Genomic DNA, 26,270 nt, shown 5'->3' on the forward strand with positions numbered 1-26,270 from the left:
ATACAAGGTGTAACAGAAAGGGGATATACACATCCGAACAGGGCGTGATGCACTGATGAAACTGAACAACGTTTCCCAAGGAAAATGGGTCGAAAGATGAAAAAAGAATTAAACCTCTCCATTATTTTCATCTTTTGACATTATGTTCTTTGGGAAAATTGTTCAGTTTCATCAGTAGGTACATCACGCCCTGCTTAGATGTGTAACCCCTTTCTGTTACACCCTGTATGCAATGTGAAGTCAGCTCATACTGAAAATATTTACCTAGTTTGATATGTTGTCATTTGTCATTAGTGCAGGGGGCAAAATTTTGGCATGTCGGAAAAAAAGCCAATGAAACGTTCATGTAGGAAAATAACACTCATTTTACCGACACACCAAAAACTTATAAGAAACTGAAAGAAAATTATGCACATTAATGAAATTAGCTTTATTCAGTACACGATACAATCATTTCAAGTAACATACTACTTACACTTAGATACTACTACTTTTAAAAATAGTACACAATTCACAATGTCAAGAAACAATAACTATTTTGTGTTTTAATTTTCACAATAACAGGGTTAAATATAAATCATGAGTAAACTTTTAAGGAATGACTCACACTACGAACCTGAACAACTTTAATTAGGTCTATACCTAATCCAAAGCCAAATCCAACATCGTAAAAGAAATATCAGCTATATACAAAAGTGGAATTATCTACTCTGCCAAAATCTACGGAACAGCTGATTTTATTTCGCGATGTTGGAGTTTGTTCTATAATGAAAGTGGTTTAGGTTTGTTTACATAAAAACAAACAACCATTATGGTAATGTTAGCAAGTTACTACATCTAAATATTGTACTTATATGTATTTGATATGTCAAAAGTTTAGGCAAAAACTATTAATAAGTTAGGAGAATAAGTAATCTTTTTGATCTAATAATTTTATTACAACCCAACAAGTAAAACCGTTATTTTAAACATTTGAATTAATTCTCATTGAAACATAATTCACATTCGTCGTCGGGAAAATGATCATAAATGCTAAAACTTAAACATTTTTAGCACCAAAAACAAAATTAAAGTACAATAAGCTCTTTACATATTATATGGGAACTATATCCTACCTAATGTAATTTACTAAAGTAATAGGTATTTAATAAAGTAATAAGTATATGACAATATCTTGCTTGATCAGAAGTAACTTACTAATTCAAATATTTTTGGCTTGATTGTGGGGAAGCTTTCAGTGATATATTGTCCTTTGGTTTTCACAATCTTTTTCTAGCTGTAAAAATAAAAAAAAACCTAAGTAAATATTATACAAAAGTAATTAAACTAAAGCAGACAAAAAATTCAAAAAAATTGAACTCACCAGAATTTGGTTTGGGTTGGTTGAACTCCTTTGGGTTTTTTAAGAGCCGCATATTCATTGTATTGAGGTATTGGAGCTATAGTTAACTATTTTGCAGCAATTAGCTTCGTCTCTGTAGAGTCTTGCCACTTTAGTTCTACGGCTGTCCATGGCTGTTTTTGAGCCCTAATAGTTTGTCTTCTGCATCTTGCTCTTCTATAATAGTTTGAATTAAAATGATGATGAAAAGTTTTTAATGTAAATTTGAATCTGCCTTGTAGGTACTGAGGCGGCGCTTCAACAGACACGTTCGTCACTCGACTATGATTTGATAGAAATGGCTGACTTTGCGGGCTACGCAGCCAATTCCTTGTTTCATTTTTATCAAGTTACTCGGTCAAAAATAGTATTCGCTCCATTGTTAATTGCCGAGCTGTGCTTATCTCCCAATAGATAAGTTACTTGTTTGTTTTTAAGTAAGAAACACGGTAATATGCATCATAGAAAGTTATTTAATTTTAGCCAAATAATATTATGTCTAAATTTAAATGATTTACTTGTCATTCAATCATTATGTAAGCTTGTTTATTTTTAACCGAACTCTGTGTAAATAGTAGCCAACTATGGTTAAGTCTAAAATTAAATAACTTGCTTATCATTAAATAAAAACGTAAGCTTGTCTATTTTGAACCTAATTCGGTAAAGGTAATATTGACCGAGTCGGTAATTTTGAAATAAATAAGTACTTTTTTAATAATAGCCAAGAATATTTAGCAATACTTGCTTGTATAATACTAGCAAAGCTTTAATGCATATTTTAAATATGTCTTAATTGAATGCAGCAGAATAATTTTTAACCGAGCTAAATTGGTACTTTGCTAAAGAAAATTTTTCTCAGTGTAGAGTTGAAGGTCAAGTATACTCCAAAGTTTCCAACATTTGATTTACATGTAGCAATTTCTCAAATGTTCATTTCTATTCCACGTTTGTTATTGTTTAGTCTGTGTTGTATGATGAACTAACTGATCCAGAACTTTATATCATAGTAAGTGGAATACGTGGAAACTACATAATAATAATGTTTTAGTGACATACCCGGAGTATCCATTAATATTCGTAATATTACATTACTTAAGTTGATTTTAAAATTGAAATGCAACATTAAATCATCTTTTAGTTTTTATATAAATAAACAATTCATATTTATAAGACAACGGAAACATAACAAAGGAATAACGAAACGAAATAATAGAAAAGCCTTAGAGAAAAGCAAAATAATAAGCATACATTATATTTTTATTAAACATCGACCCAGATTCATAATTAATTACTACTGGCTTCATTTATTTATCGTGAATGACTATACTCGTGTTAATCCCAGCATTTCAATTCTCATATATATTCAGTTCAGTACAATTTATAATAAGCGCAATATTATATGACGGGCTTCATGTTTCATAGCATCATGAGGAGTATTATTGTATGATTTCATGTAATTTTTGGTCACAAGTGTATTTTCTGTCGTAATTTCAATAATAACAAAAAATGAAAAAGGAGGATTTTTAACGCAACACACGTTCTAATATGAATCTTAACAACTGAATTAAATAAGAAGTAATTAAGGTTCTTGTATAATACAAATAAGAAATAGCCAGCTAGTTTTGAGACTGCACAAGTGCACAACCGTGTTTTTATGAAAGCTTTAAAGAATTTTACATTTGATTTCACTCTCAATTTACCTCAGTCGACAGAAGTGAGAAAGTGAAATATAAACTGCATACACTATATAGGTATCTTTTAAGATTGGCCAATTTATCTAAAAGCTACAAACTGAGGCAGAATTTTTATTCATTAAGTATCTGTTTATTTCTTTAAGGCTCACAATATTTAGGTACGACACTAACGTCTGGTTTCTCAGCAACTGGATATTATAAGTAAGTTCTGTTCAGCTTATTGTTAGATGTATAAAAAAATATATACCTATACGCCCGAAAGTGTTATAAAACGATGTTTGTGTTTGTGACATAATCTGCAAAGAGCAAACCAGCCTTAAATTCTTATATTACTGAATTTGTAAACGATTTAGCAAATAAATGAAACGAAACACAAACTCAACTGTCACCTGTACCGCCATTAGCAAAGATATACATTACCAACATCTCTTTGAGCAGGATTGTAGACAAACCAAAATAAGCTGAAACATGCTTCGTATGTGAACAATTTCCAACGCTTATGTTTCCAGTCTGGAGATATTTCCTAGAGTGCTTGTCGTATTTCCAAGCATCTGCTTAAACAACTGCAAGTGATGCTGGTTTAAAACGAATTTGATGTTTTATATCAAGCACACCACACCAGGTATTCAAGAATTCATTTATTATACAAAAGCTTTTAGACACATTTTGTATTTCAAAATGTTTTCAAACTTATCCATCTTGAAGCAAAAATCAAAGATTTAATTCTGACAAACTTTCATAAATTTTAAAATTAAGTTGGTATATATTTGCTCTATCTCAAACATTTCCTAAATTTTAATCCTTTTCATCTACTATCTAACAAAAACCAATTCTCATATGCAAATAGGTCCTCCACCAGCTGTCCACCTATACAAAAATTTAGGAAAATAAAAATGAATTGAGTTAACAGAAAAAGCTTTACGTTAACAGTACAAGGGCAGTACCTTATTATACCTAAACGTCATTACTCATAACTCATAATACACATTTGTTTTGTGTAAAATGTTGGCGCTTTACAAATCAGAAAGTATTTGACCTATATATTCAACGATTTGAGGACTTGAGGTACGTTTTAAGTGCTTTACTGTTACAGAAATTTTATATTTCAATATAAAATCAGTTAATTCTACTTGTATCAGGTTTCAGTCAGCGAATCTGAACAGTACAATAAAATGAGGTTTCTTAATTTTCCCCAGGCACCATACTAGTTGAACGAGCTCAAAACTGGGACAAATAATCTAGAGGCTAGCCTATCTGCGGAGATAGCAAAATGTCGCGATAACCTCAGCTTGCCTTATCATTTCATTTTACTAAACGGAATACGTATTTAAATTGAAACGGTTATATATTTTTCTTATAAGTATGGGTAATCCCATGTATGTAGATTGTAAAGTTTTACTATTCGAAATATTGTTCGAAATGACAATGTTTTGTTTATTTTTTTTTTGTGCAGATCAAGGTAGGATTTGGACAATGTTTTGCATGGGAATTATTCAGGTTTCACTTATTGAATTATGTTTATACATATACAAACGTAGAGCGTGGATATAATTAAAACTAGAGCAAGAAGATAAAAGTTTTAAAATTTAAAATAGAAAAATATTAGTGTAGGTTTATTTTATGAAGGTGCTATTTTTTATAAATTTAAACTTTCTGTGACAGTCTGACTTCTGATGTTCGTGGGTGGTTACACTCAGTGATCAGTTAACCACGTAATCGTGTTCCACTATCTATATGTTTTTATTTAAAATATATTTTGTTTAAGTAATTTTAAAAGGAGCTTTTTGGAGCTTTCATATTATGAATATGATGAAATAAGTAACTAAATATGAATTTAATAATAATTCACGTCTGTCATGCTAAAATTCGTAAGTATCGTAGATACCTAATTTTATTACGTTTCATTAGAATGTTCTTTAATAATAATACAATTTAAACAAATTCAAAAATAAACTGTATCATTTTATTCCCGTTTCAACAACAAACTTGAAACAATGGAAATAAAATAGAAAAACCTTTTGCGCCAGTCAATGCTCAATTCACAATCACGGTGAAAAAAATTGAAAAGGAAATTTCTCTTAAAATAATTAATAAAGAAAGAGGAAAGTTATTAAGAAAGTTGCGTTCGCTTAAATAAACCTCGACACTCGTAGTTTCAGTTACCGAAATAAGATAAAACAGGTTCAAGAAGTTTAATGAGTAACAGCTTTAGCAAAAGTAAACTTTGCATCGCTTCCCCGTTTGTGGGTAATTAACTCTGTACTGAGTCAACATACTATGTGTTTAACATGTACAATATACATTGCTATTTTAATAGGGGTACGTGGAATTCTTTGATAAATTTCGTGCGATATTTCATAGGCAAATACTTTGATTTCACGCGAGTAAACTCAACTCGACTCTTCTGAGAAGTGTATGCCATTTTTCCATTATTGGATCTTTGACTTGTAGTATAAGAAATAATAAAAATAAGATGACCTTCTGACGGGTCTATTTTAACGATGTATCACTTAGCTTTCGATAACTGTAAGTAGTAGTAAAGACTTTATCCTGTAAGTGTTTTTTTTTTTTTTGTAAAATCCTATAGTATGATGTTTTCAATAACAATGTTGTTTACTCCAAATACTTAACACAATATTGGTACTGAAAATAGTGATTTAAAAATTAAAATCACATACGAAAAGGCTACATAAGTACGTGATTTTGCCAATAGCATGGTGTAATACGTTGGATTACATCGCAACGTAGTCGGATTATGGACTCAGCCTTGTAAATAGGCCTTACGCTATTTCGAGAGGCAAATTCGCTTTGAATTGTAAAACGTAGTGGAGAAGAACGCAGGTAAACTGCAGATGCAGACGAACATATAAACAAAGTAAATATTCACGGTATAAGATTAATTAGATATTGTAGAGATTTACGCATGAATGGTGATAGAGATATAAATTTATAAATGGTGATGGAGATTAGAGATCATTAACAAGTGAACGAAATATTTTCCCAAATCGATTCAACATGTTTGCGGCCAAATTTTGACTGGCAACCTAGTAATAATTATACTTATTATATTCTCCTGATCTGGGGGCACGGTAGTGCCCCCGTCAAGACGACCCAAGCGAAAGCGAAGCGCACGGGCACTACCTACCTTTTCTCGAAGCGCTTCGACGTTTTTTTGAACCCTCATAACTTGGGTTTGGATTATGCTAGATCAACAAAATTTTCGGGATATATTGTCAATAGCGGACTTATTGAACATATTAAGTTTTAATTACATTAGCTTTTATACTTCCGATTTTATTTATATCTAAAAAACGCTAATTTCGTCACTGACTCACTGATGATCATCAAAATTCTTAAGGTATTTCCTAATGTCCTAGAAAGCTGAAATTTTGTATGTAAGCTAGTATTAGCACACAAACAACAAAAAAATTATAAAACTTGTAACTTTCATCCCCCAACCCCTTAAACTAGGGGATGGGAGTTTGTATGAGACCTGTAATTTTAAATTAAATTTTGATGACGCTAGAGGTCTAATCTAATAATCAAAAACTTGGTTTCCCTAGATATATATTATATGTATAGGTACTTCTTGTTAAAAAAAAATTAAAAATTTAATCGATTATCGACATAATATATTGATACATATACTTCAGATCAGATCATATAAATATGAATGAATAGAAGTGTTGCGAACGTCTCCTGCCTCTTACGTCCACACAGTAGCTAAAAATAAAAAAAAATTGTCCTTGACAAGAGAGTGGGCTATAAAAAAGGCGTCTCTGATGTGCAAGAAATACACCCCAAAAAAATAAGAAAAAAAATAAAAATAAATTTTGTTACAAACAACTTACAAAAAGAAATGAAATCCCACCAAAAACATTTTCATGTAAAATGTTGCCAAGACGAGCCCATATGACTCGCACTGTCAAAAAGTTATCAGATCTCATGTAGAGCCAAGCTTCTAACACTACACGCCCTAACTCTACTTCACAAACTCTACACCTTAGTCAAAATATGTGGCTTGGCCGTTCGTTACTACAAGAACTATTGTATAACACAAAAGTAATGAACAGTGAATTAATTTTTCACCTTACGCCGATGTGAATGTAGCGAAATGGCCAAGCCACATATTTTCACTAAGGTGTAGAGTTTGTGAAGTTAGGCCTTGTAGAGTTAGGGCGTGTAGTGTTAGAAGCTTGGCTGATGGCTCTACATGAGATCTGATAACTTTTTGACAGTGCAAGTCATATGGGGCCGTCTTGGCAACATTTTACATGAAAATGTTTTTGGTGGGATTATAAATTATACACAAAATTTTGGTTTTATCCTACTGTGGGATCTAGTTGGATCTAGTACTATACTTATAAATATGTCAATAATAAAATATTTGAAATCTATAGATAACAATAATAACTGTCAGTAAAATGGTACAAAAGTATTGTTTTCAGAACATTAACCAAAAGCTCTTGGCTTTGGGTGCCATAAACAAAACTCCAATAAGTTTGACCGCTGAATAATGTAAACAATTTATTATTTTAAAGCACCTTTAGCATGGCGTGAGCCGCGTCGCGCACCTCTATGAAACGATTATGCTACAAAATGTCAAAAAGCAAAAGCACGTAGGTCTAGGGGCGGCGACCGCGGCTTACAGAGGGGCGAGGGGGGAATGGGGATTGGGGGAGCGAAGTCGCCAGTTTCTCGCCGTCTGCCGCGACGCGAGCACGCTTTGTGATGTCCCGCGTGTTTTGACGCGATATGGCCTCGTCGACGAACGGAAATATCGTAATCGAGTGGTTACGATCGCTTCACCTGGGCCAGTACGCGGAAAGCTTTATTGACAATGGTTACGATGATTTAGAAATTTGCAAACAGGTCGGAGAACCCGATCTGGATGCCATCGGAGTTCTTAACCCTGCACATCGTCAGAGACTGTTGCACTCAGTGAGAACTTTGAGAGAAGAAGGTGCAGCGGCTGTGTATTTTACGTTAGAGGAGGCTGCTGCTGCCCGGGACTGCCGTTGTGACGATGAAGTCCGCAAGGAACAGGCAGTGGCAACCGTTGAACCGGCAAAATACGCTGACGAATATGAGGAGGGAAAAGCGGAGTTAGTGAAAATACCACGTATCCAGTTGAAGCGTCTTCTTCGGGAACGTCTTGCCCAAGATGGAATACGCTTGAGCCTGCAGCCTTATTCGACAACGGTCAGTGTAAATTTGTTGTGGGAACTGGCAGTGCTTCTCGCGGCTGCCTGTGATTTGTGTTTGTGATTTGTAAACATAATAGTGTGTAGAGTGGCGGCAAAAGTATTTAATGAGGCGAGGCTGAGTAGAGGCACTGCCCGCGCCTAGTTGTTATTTCTTTTGAATTTGAACTGTGTGTGGTAAAGAATGTTGGCCGCTTCAGGCGTTAAGTCCCGGACGCGTTGATATAAAGTTTGTTGCGTGCGTGATTTCCCTGGAGATGAGGAGTTCGCGCGCCTTTCCTGTCGTGAGAAGATTGTAATCGCGTGCCTCCCAACTCTAAATTGGCTTTCACGATAAATCGCAACGCCTGCTATACCTGCCCCAGGCGCTAATTAGTAATACGATTCCTCTTCACATGTGTATCGATTTCGTTTTCTTCGAAATCAATCAATCGGTCTGAAATTAACTGACTTTACAAAGCCATTTATTATATTCTGTACATAAATGAGTAAGTAATTAACGAAGGTATTTACCGAAATCTAAATAATCATCTCTGACTAAATATGAATTTTAAGCTTTATAGAAACTGATGAAATTTATTTAAAAGCATAATAAAAATGATTGGAGAAAATTCACTTTCCTTTGATTGCTACATTACCTACTTTATTAATTTAATTATTAAATTATAACTTAGTTGTTGGGCTAGTTATTAAGGCTAAAGTTATGTCGTTTTAGAAATTGATTTCTTGTGTAACTTATTTGAAGTACCTACCTAAGCACTTAAAGCTAGGTAGGTACTTACAAAAATTATATTAATAACTAGCGGTCCGCCCCGGCTTCGCCCGTGGTACATGTTTACGTTTTCTCTACATAAGAACCATCCTCGTACTTCAAGGAATATAATAAAAAAAGAATTATCGAAATCGGTTCAGCCGTTCACGAGTTAGGTATGCGCTTACCAACACATTTTGCGATTCATTTTTATATATAAGATTAATTAAGTAAGTAATACTATACTTACTATTTCAAAGTATGTCTTAAAATAATGTTGGTTTAAACGGAACCCAACTGAATATGTCAATATGATTACATGTGCATTGTGCATACCTTTTAAAATTTCACGAGAAAATGCACCGGCCAATAATGTAGCACTTAAAACAATTTCGCAATTTAAAAAGTATACAAAACCAGCGTTTTAGCGCTTACCGGGAATGCCGTAATTGCTGTAAAATTTAAAACCGAAGATTGTTATCGTCAGCGAGAATGCTAAATGACCAATACTTTACCTGCTCTTCGACAAAAACATGTTTCAAATAGGTACATGTTATTATACCTCAAGACTTCATTACTTCCTTAGTAGCGAAGTATTTAGCTTCATAGCACTTTTTATGGAGTATTTCTTTGTTTCGACTTAGACAATACGTTGTTTCTAATAATTTTCGTAACGACTACTCGGTAATGGCTCTAGCAAGCTACAATGGATCTTTAGGTTCCTACAATGTAACTCATACGACCTAGGTTCTGAAAGGAAAATAAATACGACGCGGTCAACGTGATTTACTGACGTTCTAACGGATGGCAATATTTTACATACTTCATAGAAACTGAGGTTGTAGAACTTTTCACGACATTGGCTATAAATTTTAAAGCAGTAAAATGTTCAGCGGGTTATTGGCGATGTTACACTTTTATGCAAAATTGTTAATACCTTATTAGATGGACTTTTGAAATTTTAAAGCTTTGTCAAACATTTCAGTATCGTCTATTTTAAGAATCTCTTAACAATAAAATATAGGTATAATCTTCTATCAGATGTTGATCTTTCATAAATATTTGTCCAACAAAGATTTGTCCTTTAAAGGGTTAGTTACTCAAATATTGATTTAATATTTGATTTAAATCCATAATTTCACAGTTGCGAGTTAAAAAAAGAGCGCGTGTTCCGAGCACATGTATCAGATGTGAAACTTCTTTGTCAAGATTCAAAGATACCAAAATCGTCGCCTTAGATGACGTGACGGTATTGCCATGATTTTGAATTTTTACTCTCAACGCGTCTAAAGTAGTTTCACTTCAAAAGTAAATGATCATAGGTATATTGGGATTTGGGAATAGTTTTTGGATGCATTTTATTTTTTAATAGATTCACTGTTGAAAAAGGTATCGAAATGCAATAGATAGGATAGGTACCTCTAGTGCAATCTGATTAAATAAGAAACATGTAATAGAATTACAATAAAATGGGTTATCTATGGATGAAATTGTAAAACGATGAGCCTGCTGTAATTACTCATGGTGATTTTTACCGGTTTCTAAAGCATAGTATTGAAACCTGTTTGGAGTGAAGCGTAAGCCAAGACCTATACGACGCATTCGTCGCATTGTTTAGTGTTTTATATATATATAGAGTAAAAGATGTAGCAGGTATATCTAGCCTTTGTGCCCTTGATATTCCTTAAAAAAGCAGAAAGCTTTTCCGATTAACACAAGAATAATAACAGAGTAGAATTTAAATTATTAATACTGAATAATGTTTACACAGTGAAATTAATTCGTTTGAATGGAACATTAACACAATACTCTTTTGTGATATCAACTCGACACAAACAGATATAACACAAAGCTTTGCTTTGAAATAAACAAAAATAAAAGAAGCTCGAAAATTAAATGATACTCCTATTAACGCAGGTTAATTTACAAAGTAAAAAAAAAACATGCATTTAAACCGGCTTGGCTTTATAAAAGTTTAATTATAAAATCGCGAAAAGTGAATACCGTTTTCACCGTCCAACTTAATGAATACTGCATAAATAATCCCGCAGCAAACTATCACATTCACATGTTTACAGTGTGATTCTGATCCACCCTCTACCTGGGAACATTCCTTTATGCGTTCATCCCAAACAATCCGTTAGTTTTTGCCCCTGTCCATTTGTAAAGCGATTACCGGCGGAACTGCTCACAAAGCACTGACAAATATCGTCAGGGTATCAATATCGTAGTTCCGACTATTAGCCAATATTTATGTCGTGTTGACGTCCATTGTTGTGCATTGTTCCGGCGCGATATCGGTGTATCATTTTTTAAAATTGCGACTTTTCAGATTGATTGAATTTTATTGGAGTATGAATTCGATGAAATCTAACGGTTTCGCAGTTACACTTTAAACTTGTGTTCTATGGATTATTAAAATTCCCATTAAAGTTGCCGTCATTTCCGGTATAATGTTTATGATACTTTTTCGTTTGGTATGTTAGGTACCTATATACGGGTGGTACTTCAGTTACTTTGGTATGTAAGAATTGTTTCTATATTGAAATGAAATGTGACTAAACACAATACGATTAATCTTATAACAAAACGTTCGTGCTTGAAGACAATAACCGCATTAGCATTACAAAGTTGCTTAAGAACTTTCTGGCTTAATTTATAAATAGGCAGATGGCATTAGATCTGCAATAACCACCCCCATAAACCGTAACTGATAGTTCCTTCTTTGTTATTCGATCCCATATTGATGAATCGCTTCCTCTATACAGCCAATTCTATACAGAAATGTACGGATTGATTATAATGTATTAACATTTTCCCTTTCACAAACATATATCGAGGCGTTAATATATCCTAGTTAACAATAATTAAATAAACGTTATTAACTAATATTAATAAGATTACCAGTTACGTGCTTATTCAATCAATATTAATAGAGTTATGAGATAATTATTATTTATTATCATTTCGTGCAGGAAAATCTTTCGAAGATAGACAAGTGAATTATCTTTATTCAAAGTAAGTTGCGATTCTGCTCTAAGAAGCAAAACTAAGGTTTCTCATGTTTAATAGATATTATGTTCTTTATACATAGATTAGTATAAAATTCTTCTCTCCTTAATGACGGTATGGAATATAAAGTTGATGCTAGATGGTGAAACCTAAAAATATATGAAAGCAGGTACTGTGCGTGAGTACGTTTTTAATTCTTGCACGCAAACTTAATGAGATAAGTATCGAAAGACCATAAGTGTAGGCTAAGGAATTCCCTTCGTGAATTTAACATATTTTGTGTCGTTGGTGGACTATTTTTTGGTAGTTAATTAATTTAATTGTTTCGAATACTATTGTTTTATTGTGTTATGTGCTATTGTATAAAAACGTTTTTTAAATACAGGTAGTTTGGTAAAAATAATAAGTAGATATTATATGTAATTATTGCCGTATAAAACGGAAAAGGATATAATAAAACAAGTGATAACTGCGTTAAAAACAACCGACTTCAAACTTGCACTTGCAACATTTACAAATACAGACAAAAATGCTCATAAAATAAAAACTACTGGGCCTATCCGAATAAAATTTTTATGGGACCAATTCGATCAAAAAAAGAATCACGTAAATCGGTTCAGAAACCTCGGAGTAATCGGTGTACATACATTAAAAAAAAAGCATAGGTACCGGCCGAATTGATAACCTCCTTTTTTTGAAGTCGGTTAAAAACAAATACTACATTTATATTATATTCTTTTATTATATGCTGTATATGAAAAAATGATATAAGAAGCTATTCGTAAAAAAGTACAATAGCATCGACAAAAAATCGGCGATATCATTCTTGAATGTAGCCTGAAAATTAGCATTTGACAGATGCAGGACATGTAAAGGCGTGAAAAGTCACGGAGTATCAATCAGTTCATCTTATAGGTAATTAGCCAAAAATCCAACGTCATTGCATTTTTTCCAACTAAATAATTTCCTTTTAGCAATATAGCATACAAAGCGACAGTAATTCGTAGTCTTAAATTTTTGCACATAGTTTAAACGAAAGTCTGATGTTGAATATTAAAAGGATGCTTTGAAACTGGGTCAATAAATTGCAGGGATCTCGAACAATATTCCAAGCCGCTTAACGACAGACAGCCTTCATTTGAGCAGAACTTTTACTATACGAGAGTCAAAAATTCATTATCATATAATCGGTTTATGTGGTACCGGTGAAGTCGTAAAAGTCAACAAATCAAGTTGTCTCCGTTTAAGTGTAATGATGAAAGCGTAAACCTTGCACCAGTCGATAAGTCTATCTTTATAGAAGCCCACATGACGATCACACGTTAAAAATTTTATGACTCTATAAATTCTTTTCACTCATTACTCAAGCATTCTTTTCGGTTTATCTCTACCGTTTAATTGACCGTTATTTGAAACTAATTGTCTTTTGAACAAACGACAATTATTTCTTCATTTTTAATTCGAAAATTTTGCTTCATTATAATATGAGAAGGAAAATCTACTGTTACGTTTTTTTGGTTCTATGTAATTTAAGATCTCGGTTAAGAAACAAATGTGTTATTGAAACATGTGTTATCTATAATTTATTGTAGGGATTTACTCCCGGTAATAAAAAACAAAACAGTATTTAACAAGGTTATCTATTTCACTATCACAGTTAACTATTAATAAATAATAATAATAAAATCCTAATAAGTTATATTTATTGAAGAATTCAGTGAAATAATTTCTTGATTAATAATTTTATCATTTATAAGCATCTGACATCAACACCTGTACAAAATTGCTCAGCATTAAAGTAATGAATACAGATATCCATTAAAACGTATAAATATACTTACATGTAATACAGAAAAGCCAAACGATGTTCATTTAACTGCCGTCGTATGTAATAAGTGGCAATATGAGCCCAGCATCGAATTTTCTTGATTGCTTTAACCGCGTAGGTGTTATCTGAAGGCTTAAGATCAAATATTTATTTACCGTTAACCCAACGTTTCTCTTTAAATTAAAGGGACGAGTTTGATTACATTTTTCTTGTATATCCGTGTCAAAACTTTCTCTCCCAGATCGGATAAATCATTGCTAACTGAAGCCTGCTAACTATTCCGAATAATGGAATTTGTATGACTACTATTTCAGTTATTTAAGCCAAGTTTATATTGAGTAATAAGTTGGCTAGTTCAGCCCCGAAACGCCTTAATGAGACTTGTTATCTATAGACACAATAAGATAAAGGAAGGCTTAAGTTTAACAATAGAATCAAGACAGCTTGTGATAGACTAAATTCTAATACGAAACCCGTTTAAATGTATAAAAGCTGAGATATAATACACGTCAATATCGCGGTTAATTCGGGCGAGTTCATCAAAATTCTATTGTTATTTAGCGTAAAATCATTAATAGCATTTAATATATCTCTATGTACTAAAAACAAATCCTAAACATGTTATCATAGCCAGGTTTTAAACAATGTTGCGTGCGGATAATTCTTTAAACATGTTACTTTCAACACAATTTGGCAAATAAAAATGAATGCAAATCACCGGTCTAACGAGGAATTTCCATTAATGCGAGAGCCTCCATATACTTTGGCTTGTATCAAATTACATTGTGCTTACAAAAGATTTTGCATAAGAATTATTGGTAATACGGTCGTTGATTGTCGAAAGGATGCTGTATTTTAATGATGAATATTGTAATGACTTACTATAAGTATACTTACTTAAAATATTTAAGACTATAACTAGAGTAAACATGACAATCATTTTATCTCGGACAAAGAAATACCAGTTGTGACCTAGTTTAAACACGTATTTATTCACCCTTCAGTTTTACTTCAGGTAAAGAATTTCTAAAAACTAGAAAAGGATATTCCTATCCTTCGCAGAATTGAACAGTACTCATGTGCTCGTACACCCAATTGGCTTAAATTGCCGTGTAGAGAAATGTACGATTATGCTAATAATCTATTGTACCTATTGTAGACAGGTGAGGTCAGTTCAATGGAAAATTATTAATGAATAATTAATTAGAAATTAAAAAAATAGACCTTCACATCGCACTTAATGACCGACTAATATACCTATTTTTAGTATTTTAGTAGGAGAAGATAAAATTTTATATTTTTTTTGATGGTGGATGAAACTTTGATCCTGTTTAATATTTGATAACATCATGTATTTGATGATGAAATTTTTTCTAAAAAGTATTATTTCATATCCGTTAACTAACTATTTACTATTTAGTGCTACATGGAATTAGGTACGAAAAGATACTTCGAAATCATGTATAGTTACCTGTTCCGTTTTATTTTATTAAGCTGGTCAATGTTTTATGGGTCTATACCTAACGATCCCAAAATCGCTGTATTTAACAAGAATCCTTAATTTTTTATTCGTATTCTCCTTGTAAAAAGTTTATGGTCATATAAATTGTACGAATCGTGAAGCTCGATGTGTGTTGTGGTTTTTAATGAATTTTTATATCTTTTTTATTGCTGTGAAATAAACATGATTTAATGATAAGATATTGGTAGCGTGCAGTATCTGGACTGATTTTGGTAATTTTTACAACTTTTAACGACGTGCTCAGAATTTTATTGTTGATCATGATGCCACGATTTGAAAGAAACTACAGCTTTGTTAATAAAAACGATGTTGATTGTTATCTAAAATCGTATAAATCGATTTAATGTAACCATTTGTTAAATAAAACACGTAGTAAATTGTATTTGTATTCTGCAATGACTGGTAGAAATTATTTGGGACGATCTATGTTATGTATTCTAGTTAGCATGAATTCGCAAAATACTTTATTTAATACTTCGATGCCAGAATTACGTTTTAACCTTGACATTTATTTCGTCTCGATGAAAAAACCAAAACACGGCACGGATTCTTAAAACTATATAGAAGGGTTCCTAGAAGTTGTAGTTCAAAATAAACCAAAGGGTCTTTGTTTTGACTTCTTAGGTGGCATCTCCCGTTGTATTTATGTTGCTTCGTTATCTTATACAATTCAAACGGAAGTACTGAGTAAATATTTAATAAAAACCTTTATGTATCAACACACGCTGTAACACCTCACATATTTGTATCACAAAGTAATATATAATTTTATAAAACAAAATCAGTAGTACCTTCTTATTTAATTCTTCCCTATTTTTCTCTACGAATTATCCAGTTATAAATTTCATGTTATGATTTACTGTCGCAATTAAGGAAGATAAATAATTTACGCGTAGTTAATCAAATCAAACGTTATACACTTTTATGAGATTCCTGACAACGTAAATAGAGTGAGAATGAAAAATTTCCCGTGAAAACAAAAAGCGGTTCCGGGACAATCGCAAATTGTTAACAATGGCAAAATTAATAAACGCGCTGGAAGTTTTTTCCTTCACGCCGTTTCACACTATGTGTTAGCATTGTGGGACAGATGTTCAAACATAAACTCCCGCTAAAATTTTATAGTAATAAACGCCAAGCAAATTTGTCTATTGTCAACATTTATCAAACAATTTTCTCTCGCTTGTTTAGAATTTTTTATTACAGTTTGGATGTTTTAATATAATTCAACCCGATAGTCTTTTCTAGTTCGCACTGTTTAAGTGGAAATAGATAAATTTGTCGGCACGTTTATAAGATTACAATTAACAATATGTAACCTCGATATGATATTATGGTTTGAATGACAAGATTAAAATACATATAAAACACATCAACAATAACTGGGGAATATTCTCGAAAAATCATCGTACGAAACGTAATTTTTTAAATAAGTCAGATATTGTTTGTAATTCTTTATCTCGCACAACCTTTTTAAATTCAATTCAATTTATAAATGAACGCTATTGTAGGCAAAAGCAGTCAATTTTATATCCACATGCAAAAAGGGTGTTTAATGTTCATATAAGAACTGCAACATTTCTGTCAATGTGTCGTGACATATCTCGTCATTTCCGAAGAAATTAGGTTAGTCAAAGCTTTTATCTAAATTATGGAATGTGAGCCATTTTCAAATCACTTGCAGCATACAATCCTATATGAAATTCAGAATGTAGGGCAGGATTTTAGTTTTTCAGTATTCACTGTGGATTCATCTTCAAAACTTTTACTGGGTTTCATTAATTCGATCACGTTCTAAATGTACCAAGAGGACCGTTAATTGAAGATAAACGAATGTTGATAACTTTTTAATACCCGTTGTTTCATTGTTGTTTTTGCTATCTATTAAACAAAACATGTCTCGATAACAATTGAAATAGATAAAGTGTATGCTTAAAAAACAATGGTTCTAGAATTCAACATAGCTATCATGTGAAATTAACGGTTGCTTTTTTCTTGTGTTTTCATTTCTACCCAGCAGAGCTGCATTTTAAATTGCTCCGGGTGGGTACTCGGCAAAAAATTCATTCGTGTTATGTTAATCAAGAAATTTATTCTGCCATAAAGCGAAGTGTTTATTCTTATCTCTTGTTTCACAGTTTTTGGCTTGTGTATTGTTTGATAGCATATAAAAATATATTTTTGGCGTCACATAAATTGACATCAAATTATGACTTTGTACACAGCACTAACTATAAAAGTATATGAAGCTGTATTATCTTTTATCCTTTTGAGTATTTCAATAAAATTTTTGTATAGTAATTTATCTCTTACGTTGTGTTTATGTTTTCTTTATTATTTTTTATTTGAGTCATTACTGTTTATGCAAATAACAAAATCGGTAAGCAATACTTACTTTGTTTTGACTACGATTCATATTTTTATGAAAACAATTCGATAATTTCCATATTCTCATATTAGACTCTATTAGACTGTCGTTATTTTATTATTATAAACAATTATCACTTGTTTGTATCATTACCAATACTCGATCTAAGCACATAAAATGTTTAAAAAACTGCGGCATTATCATATTGAACTGGATTGATACACAAAAAAATAACACATTTATTTTTTACAATTCCATAGCGCCGCCGCAAACGTTCATCTATTCTATTAGATTTGCCGGCTTACCGAATTTTTGTTTCAATTTAGTATTCCACATTCCTCGTTAGTACAAGTTTCGAATATCCGACGATTCTAACAGCTCTAGCTATTTGATTTCCATTATGTTGGTATGTACAGTTGATAATATAGGTAGATATTCATCAAGTACCTACCAATCTAAAGCAAATTAGTATTACGTTTCCATTACCAGTCGATTTGTTCTTTTATTTAGCGAAAACATTAACCAGTTTTGTACATGAAAACAAAACACTTAAAAGACTATTAAATTAGTCGGGAACTTCACTAAAAATGTGCTTTATTCGGTGAAAAACTATTGTCTTGCCCCTATGATCTTAATGATTGGGACTCCCTACCTATTATTTTCGTATTAACCCGTACCCGATTGTCGAACAAAAAGTGATTCATTTGATCAATTACCGGTCTACAAATTTCAAACTTTATGATTATAATGATAACCTTCCTGTCGCTGACTGTTAGTAAATTGCTTTTTGGGCACGTCGAGATGTTAAGCTAATGATTCAAATCCGCCAATTATTAATTTGGTTTTGCACGGCTTGGAATAAAAATCCTAATCAAAATTATGTTCAAATTTATTTCATTTTTCACTTACCAATACATATATCGTTTTGTCTTTGTGTAAATTTATGTTTCGATCTTAAATCTATGTGGTTCGGTAGTTTGTTTTCATTAACGTGACTTTTATTATAAACATATTATTGACCTTTCTTTATTGAGTAACGTATTGCTTTTCGTATTTATTCTAAGACATTCTTGACCCCGCGTACCCGATTTAAGATATTTATCTCTGAGCATGAATGGGCCGATAAACCTCCAACTTAATGGCCGTGTGGGCAGGCCAGTTTAGACACTTTTTTTTGTTTTTTATTTACATCCGTCAAACGAGGCGCCTATATGCGATGCATCTCGCAGCGGGAGTCGAACCTCTGTACCTTATTGATGTAATTTATTACTTACTTGTGAATCGCACTTTTCATGTTACAACTTTCCAATTTGTTTGTGACTATGTAATTACTTGGATACCGTGTTAAAGTAACGACACTTTATATTTGTAAGGGAAATTGTATGATCGTTAATGAAATTATATGACAATGATGGGATTGTTTTTTCTTCTCTTCATTGCGTTATAAATCCAACCTGCAAGTGAATCAAAAGGTTGAACACTATTGTCAATACGCTCCGATTTCTTTTTAGAGATTAAAGATATCTATTATAATCTAGGTAATTTAAGAGTTCTCAATTTGAACTAAGGTATCCAAGGAATTTTCAATTAATACACATTTGCATACAGGCCAGTTCGAAAAATAACGTTACCGCCACGTATATATCAATGCGGTATTCCCAGAGTTCAGTTTGAAAAAATTCAGTTTTCACTGTCATTGCAAAAACTAAACTTTATTTTAGCTGTTAAAACTAATAGTTAAGGTGCAAGCGACGTCAAAAGCAAACATTGAAACTATTGGATAGCTTCAATTTTATTTTCGAGTATCGTTTTAGCCGAAACATAAAAGTGTACAGCACAATTGTATCGTGAAATACGTAATGGATTTCGAATTGAAACTTTCCCTAGTTTGAAATTGATTAAAGCGAAAATGAAAGGATCCCTACAAAGTTTCCATTAGCTACGAAATAGATTTGAAGCGTCAAATTGAACTACGACTATTTGTTTACAATGTTTCGTGGTGTGACTAATTTGTTCTTATTATCATACAACTATCACGAAATTACCCGGTTGATGCACACGGATTGTGCTACTATGATGTAGATTCGTTTTTTTTTTTTATTAACTTTTCATAAACCTTGTAAATTATCTGGCCTTATATTACACTATGTAAGAATGTTTAGGTTTGTAAGTATTTGGACCTACCTCTAGACTGGTATCTAATCTGTGATCTAGACCAGTTTCCACCATATTTGCTCTGTGTTTAATCAAATAGCGCTGTTTATTAACCAATAATAATAATATGTATTTCAACTTCGGTGAATTATAACAAATTTTGATACAATATACATTTTCCTAGTACAATCTAGTATTGGTAAACTTTGATAATGATTATCGTTACATATTCTCAGAACGATACTTTATTTGCGTAAGCCTTATCTGTGACGTAATAGTGAATTCCTTATTGCGAGTGACACATTCCATAAAGTGAGTCGGATTTGGGACAGGAGCGAGAGAAAAATATTGTCTTTTTTACAGCTTGGGACTGGAATAACGGGAACAATGCATTCCTTCGTTGTTATGGGCGGTCAACAAAAAGGCACAGCATTACCGTTTTTTGCCAACTCCCGCTAAATTAACAGAGGAGTTGATTTTGTTATTTTTGTTTTTACTGCGCCCCGTTTCAATCTTACTGCGAAAATGGTGGCTAATGTTTCTAGAACAGTCGAACGTTTCGATTTTTAACAATTTGATCCTTACTCTTCAGTCTTCTGATACTTTGCATTTTTCAATCATCATCATCATTATCAGCCTACATTTGTCCACTGCTGGACATAGGCCTCAGTCATGGCACGCCACTGAGCCCGGTCGTTCGCTCGTTGCCGCCAGTTATGCCCAGCAACCCTTGCAATAACGTTACCTATTTACATTTATATAATACTGATTGGAACATCATAATATAAAACATACTTGTATTTAAAGTCCCACGCCTTTGTTTACTCACACAATAATCATGCATATTAAGTAATCAAACAAAGCCAAACGCCCTATAGCTCTTAATTGATCGATATTACATCTATCAAAGCGTATATAATTACAAACAACAGGTTAATAGCACGTTACTGGATCAACATTCTGGTATGGTCATTATGGAAAGCTCTTAGCTATTATTTGTTCAGGAGCGTCTTAACCTCATCTTGACCTGAACCGATTAACATTCCACGCTCTGTATGACCACCTAGGGGCTGGAGCAATTTGTCCGAGCTTCGCTTAATTGTTTGCGGACATGATTTTACTGGTATTGCTTGTGGTACAATGGGTATCGATGCCTTTTGTTTACATTTTACATGGACAATTGGTTATCGCTATTCGAACTGTTCTGCTCAAAGCGGTGGTTTTTTTTTTTGCTTGGTTTTGTAACATTTTTTTGATACCGGGCGTTTGCAACTTGATCAACTTTTACAATATGGATACATAAATTTTAATATCTTAGGTGATTTATTGCAAAAATTGCACTCGTATTACAGAAGTGATAGATATGATCCAATTTGAATAAAAGTAAATAAATTTACCCGATTGCAGTAAAATTTAAATATTACTTATCTACGCGTTAAAGTACGCGTTATCACAATTCACAATAGCATTACAGTAGTCAATTCTCACGTAATACTCAAGTAAATGCTCGTATAAAATCAAACTAAACCAATGATACTAAATCGCAACTGACCATTTCATTTTAATGTTCCGTGCGATAGCCACAATGTTGTATCCGAAATCGATGAAATGCTCATAAGTAAACTATTTGTTGGGCTTACATTGAGTCCTATAGTTTGTAGTGTCCCATAATCCTGCACTGGTAACTGTTAAACAACAAAACTCATTACTCTGCGCTATCCGTGGCGAGTACCTGGCTAAGCTTACATTTGTACGTGGTACAAAGACGTTAATAAAGCGGGGATTTTTTAACTATTATATTATATGGTCGGTTAATAACGTGGTGAACTGATTTGATTTACGATATTTGTTATTGTTGACTTTAAAAATTTCAGCCAAAGCCAAAGAAAAATGGTACGGAGTAATTAATAGCACTTATTAATTCATTTCGAACAGTTCTTAGAAGAATCTATGTCTTATTTGATGATCTTATTCATTCCCACAACAACTAATTAAAAATGTTTATTTTTAAAGAACGCAAAGAAAGTGGATGTACATTTCTAACTTTTTATGCTAGCTATGAAGTTTTTCAACAATGTGAAGTTCTAATAAGTAACTTTACCATGACTAATATGAAAATCCCGATACTGACTAAGTGTCTACGATATTTTCATACGACCAAAATTCTTGTAAATGCTTAATAATGTAAATCGCAAATACTAAATACCGAGGTCACAACACATTACAATATGAGATAATCTTATCTGAAACATTACGCCATTATTCACCCCGCACACATCCCTACAGAGTTACAAGTTTGTTTCTTGTACCAAAACTACTCGCCGGATTAGGAGATTAGCAAATGGGGCCAGTCACTATACGCCAAAGCCTGAACTTCCCTACCTTAGCTTAGGGATTTTTAATTATGTCATTAAACTAGCCAGCGTGCATGCAACCAACTGATTAACCAGTTTTATCGCTGTAAGGGCACGCTTTGTTATTTATAAGGTAAGCCAGGCATGAAACTTCTGTAATATGCGGCGCGATGGTTTCAAACTTGACGTTTTAGGGTGATTTCGGTAACCCACTACGTAGGGGAGTGTTGATTTTCTTGTTATTACACGAAATATTACAGTTGGATAGATGTATACTTAGGTATGTTGGCTTTGAAAGCTCTTTCGTGTACTACACCGTGAAAGAATAAATGGAATTTAAGATTCAATTCTTCTTACTTTATGATATAGTTTTGTAAACTATAAAGAACTGCATTTTGGTAATGTATGTTAATCTTGATGTCTTTTAAACGCAGTATTTAAAAGTTTAATGAACACGGCAGTAGAGGTAAGTATAAGTTCTTCCAGTTTTGTTTCCTAAAGAAAAGAAATGACTAATACCACTTGACATAGAAGCTTACAAGGGGCCGGAGGAGCGAGGTAACAAAAGAAAACCCTTGTTTTAAATAAATAACGTGAGCTGTTTCTATCCTAGAGCTACTGTTATAGGAACGAATTGGCTCTACTTTATGACCTATTTTATTGCAACGAAAAATATGAATAAGTTTCTATTTTTTTTTTGGTAAAAAATATCTTGTCATTCAATTTCCATGGGTAATTTCATATAATGAGTTCGATAATCATTCATGTGCAAACAAGATATTATGGGAGAAAAATATCTTTATTGTTGGAATTCTTTGGTAATCTCGATGTTGAAACGAGATGCGTGTTTTCAATCCTTATTCTTGTAAGTGGATTCTATATACCCTATTTTAAATTTATTATTAAATATAAAGATTTCTAATAGTGGTGCTGTTAGTATGAATTGATGAGTTAGGTATTATATAAATACTAGTCTGGGTATAGACCCATTGTTATAGAACAATCCAACGTTTTATCAATACAAAAAAGTAATATTAGTAAATAAAGAAACTTGTTCAATCGAGCAATAAGCTATTTTCTTGAAATGTCGAATAAATCAAAAGATTGTAATCTACTTTATTGCCTACTAATCCGACATTCTGAGGAACTCACAGCGTAGTTAAATTGGCTCAGAGATTTTATTGAATCAAATCGCAAAGCCGGGTTTGAAGTCATTTCTATCTTGAATATCGCAATTAAATATTTATTGGTTCCGTAGAAAAAATGTTACAACGTTCTATTTTATGAAACCAGTTGATTTTTATTAGTATCGTGCAGTAAGTAAATTTATTTGTTAGTACATATAGATATGTTGAATGTGTTGGACACAAGTGTAAAATTAATGTGAATTAATTTATGTAATAAAGGATATATATATATATCCTTTATTACATACAGTATTAATTTATGTAATTTATGTATATTATCTTACCTATTTCTAATTAAATCGTTACTACAGTGATTTGTGGAACAGACAGCGCGTTGTTCATTTCGCCCGTTTTCCTGGAAAGTTGAATAAGTTTTGATTGGATTTACGTGTTTGTGCATGAACAATTTTTATTGCTTTTTATATGGTTTTTGGATAACAAAGCAATATTTGAAAAATGGCTTCAGGTAACTTGTAATTGTGCAGAATAATTAACATGCCATCGAACATATGCTTGCCAGCTGAAGTGGCACCTGCCGCCATTTCTTTGCGAAACTTAATATAGCTGAGCTAATTCCGAACACTAAAAAACTAAAGACCGCACTTGAGAAAGGGAATTTCATTAAGATAACACTGAATTCATTTTAAACCCAGATTGAGATAAAAACGTTTACTGCCTTTTTACATAATTTTGTCGTTACGGAATAAACAGATTCGGATCGGGTAATGAGTATTTCTATGAAATACCCTTAAAAACATTGCAACCTGAGAAGTCCTGAGACCGACAGATGAGCCACTTAGCTTACACTCTATTGAACTCACGTTTAATTTTGTAAAGGATTGACGAAAGCGCTTTGTTTGTATGGTGAGCAAATTTGTGGACATTGATCGATGGTTTGGACGTAGAAATTCTTTTATGCGTTCATCATTAATTTCCATCAAGGAAATGTGAACTATTTGTTTATTAATCGACAGGAGTGTAATGAATGGTACATACTCAAATGTAGGTACCGTTAATATGCAGTCGATCATGTTGATATTGTTATCGATATGAGGGACAATGACTCACAAGGAAACGAGTATGAAACGATTTCAAGAAACTACGGTACATTTTAACCTGTATTTTAATATTTTAAAAAAAACAAATATCCATATGAAATACTTACGATTCTTTCTTTTATACCATTAAGGAAAATGGCATTTGTTCACAAGAAAATAAACATTTAGCTGACACACTGCCTGCAAAATTACACTAATTTAATATTGTTACTTGTTACGCATCTGATGAGATAGCATATTTTTAATGGAATCGACGATTTATTTTTTATTTATGTAGCTTGTTTTGCATTAAATTACGACGACTCCGACGATGATATTACCAAAGCTAACGCACGGCTAGACTCGGCGATTGAAGCCCAACGTCGAACAAACCGCGACACCGCACACACCACAGCAGAAAGCGTACACCGTCTTCGCCGGCGAAGACGAGGTCCCTTGTTCCGCGTTCCCGCGCCCACCCGGGTGAGCGCCCGTCCGATTAGGGCCCTTCTGGCCTCCTCCACTCAAGCGACAGCTCAAGCCGAGGTTCGTGGTCCCCGTCAAGGGGGGACGCCCTTGTGCATGTCGCTACCAGGGTGAACCTTCAGTTCACCCCCGCGTCCGCGTTAAAATGTAGTAGCCCTTCTGGCTAACATTGAGAAACACCATAAAAAAAAGAAAAATATTAAATTACAACTTGAAAAGGAAAAAAGCCACTTTTATTAAGCAATTATTCCACCATTTTTTTGGATTTACTAATATATTATGTATATAGTAAAGTTCAAAAGTAGCTATACATTTTTTATTAATTAGTTTGTTTTCGATTTTTGTAAAAATAAATGTTTACGTTTACACTTTCCAACCAAATGTTCGTTGTGTACAAAGTAGATAACATTTGTTCGTTTATTAATGCCATTCTCCAAACTATTAGCCCTCTGCTTAATTAAATTATGACGCTAGTCTAGCCGTGTGGTAAGAGACAAAGTTACCTCCATAATATGTAATAATATTATTAGTTCAAATTAGTTTACTTATCATATTTTAGGGTACCGTTCGCTGAAAGTCGTTGAAAGATAGTTTCACATGAATTCATGAAACTTATATAAAGCACAGAAAGTTTCATTACACTAGATGTCTTATGTATTATACACCTAACACCACTAGGTACTAGAAAGACATAACAAATGAACAGCCCTTGTTAAGTATTCTATCTTTGTTATTGTAGGAAATTCTTCCGCATTCACGATGTCAGTATGTTCAAAACAGGGAAAGGAAAACTTTCATTTTTACGTCTAAAGGTTTCAATATCGACGCGGCTTGAATGAGTTTGGGGGTGGAAAATCGTTAATCATTCCTTTGTTAGATTTTTGTAACAGCCTAACTCGTTGCTCGCTTGTTTGCCGCGCCATTTTTCTTTTTAAGCGCCGTTTTGGTCGTCGTGAATGATTGTTTTATTTAGTTTTGGACTTGGGGCATTTTCCACGGCGGTATCTTCAAACTTTTCACTTTGTTATGGCTTCTTATTTTTTGACATTGCAGCAATTTGTTTTAGGCTTTGAAGTTTGTCTTATATTTGTAGGTATATGTATTGTAAGTAGGTATAATATGTTCCAGGAAAACTTATTTCAATGTGATTGTATTTAATTTTAAATAAGGATAGTAAATCGGATTTCATTGGTGCGGTCTACTGATTTAGAATATGAATATTACATTACAATTGTTTTAGCGTGGTTTGCTAGATAACTATATATACATTATACGTATACCTACATAACCAG

General features: G+C 32.8%; 1 protein-coding gene across 6 annotated transcripts in view; it reads left to right on the forward strand.

Moving 5' to 3' along the window:
* The first annotated feature begins 7,788 nt into the window (after positions 1-7,788).
* The window catches only part of LOC123693058, a 96,762-nt gene continuing 78,280 nt past the window's right edge, over positions 7,789-26,270 (forward strand). For all 6 annotated transcript variants that reach the window (XM_045637989.1, XM_045637991.1, XM_045637994.1 and 3 more), the window contains exon 1: positions 7,789-8,277. In XM_045637989.1, coding sequence (XP_045493945.1) covers positions 7,831-8,277 — 447 coding nt within the window. In that variant the 5' untranslated portion in view covers positions 7,789-7,830. The remainder of the gene's footprint in view (positions 8,278-26,270) is intronic.

This window comes from Colias croceus, chromosome 7 (genome assembly GCF_905220415.1).
Source record: "Colias croceus chromosome 7, ilColCroc2.1".
Classification (NCBI taxonomy): Eukaryota; Metazoa; Arthropoda; class Insecta; order Lepidoptera; family Pieridae; genus Colias; species Colias croceus.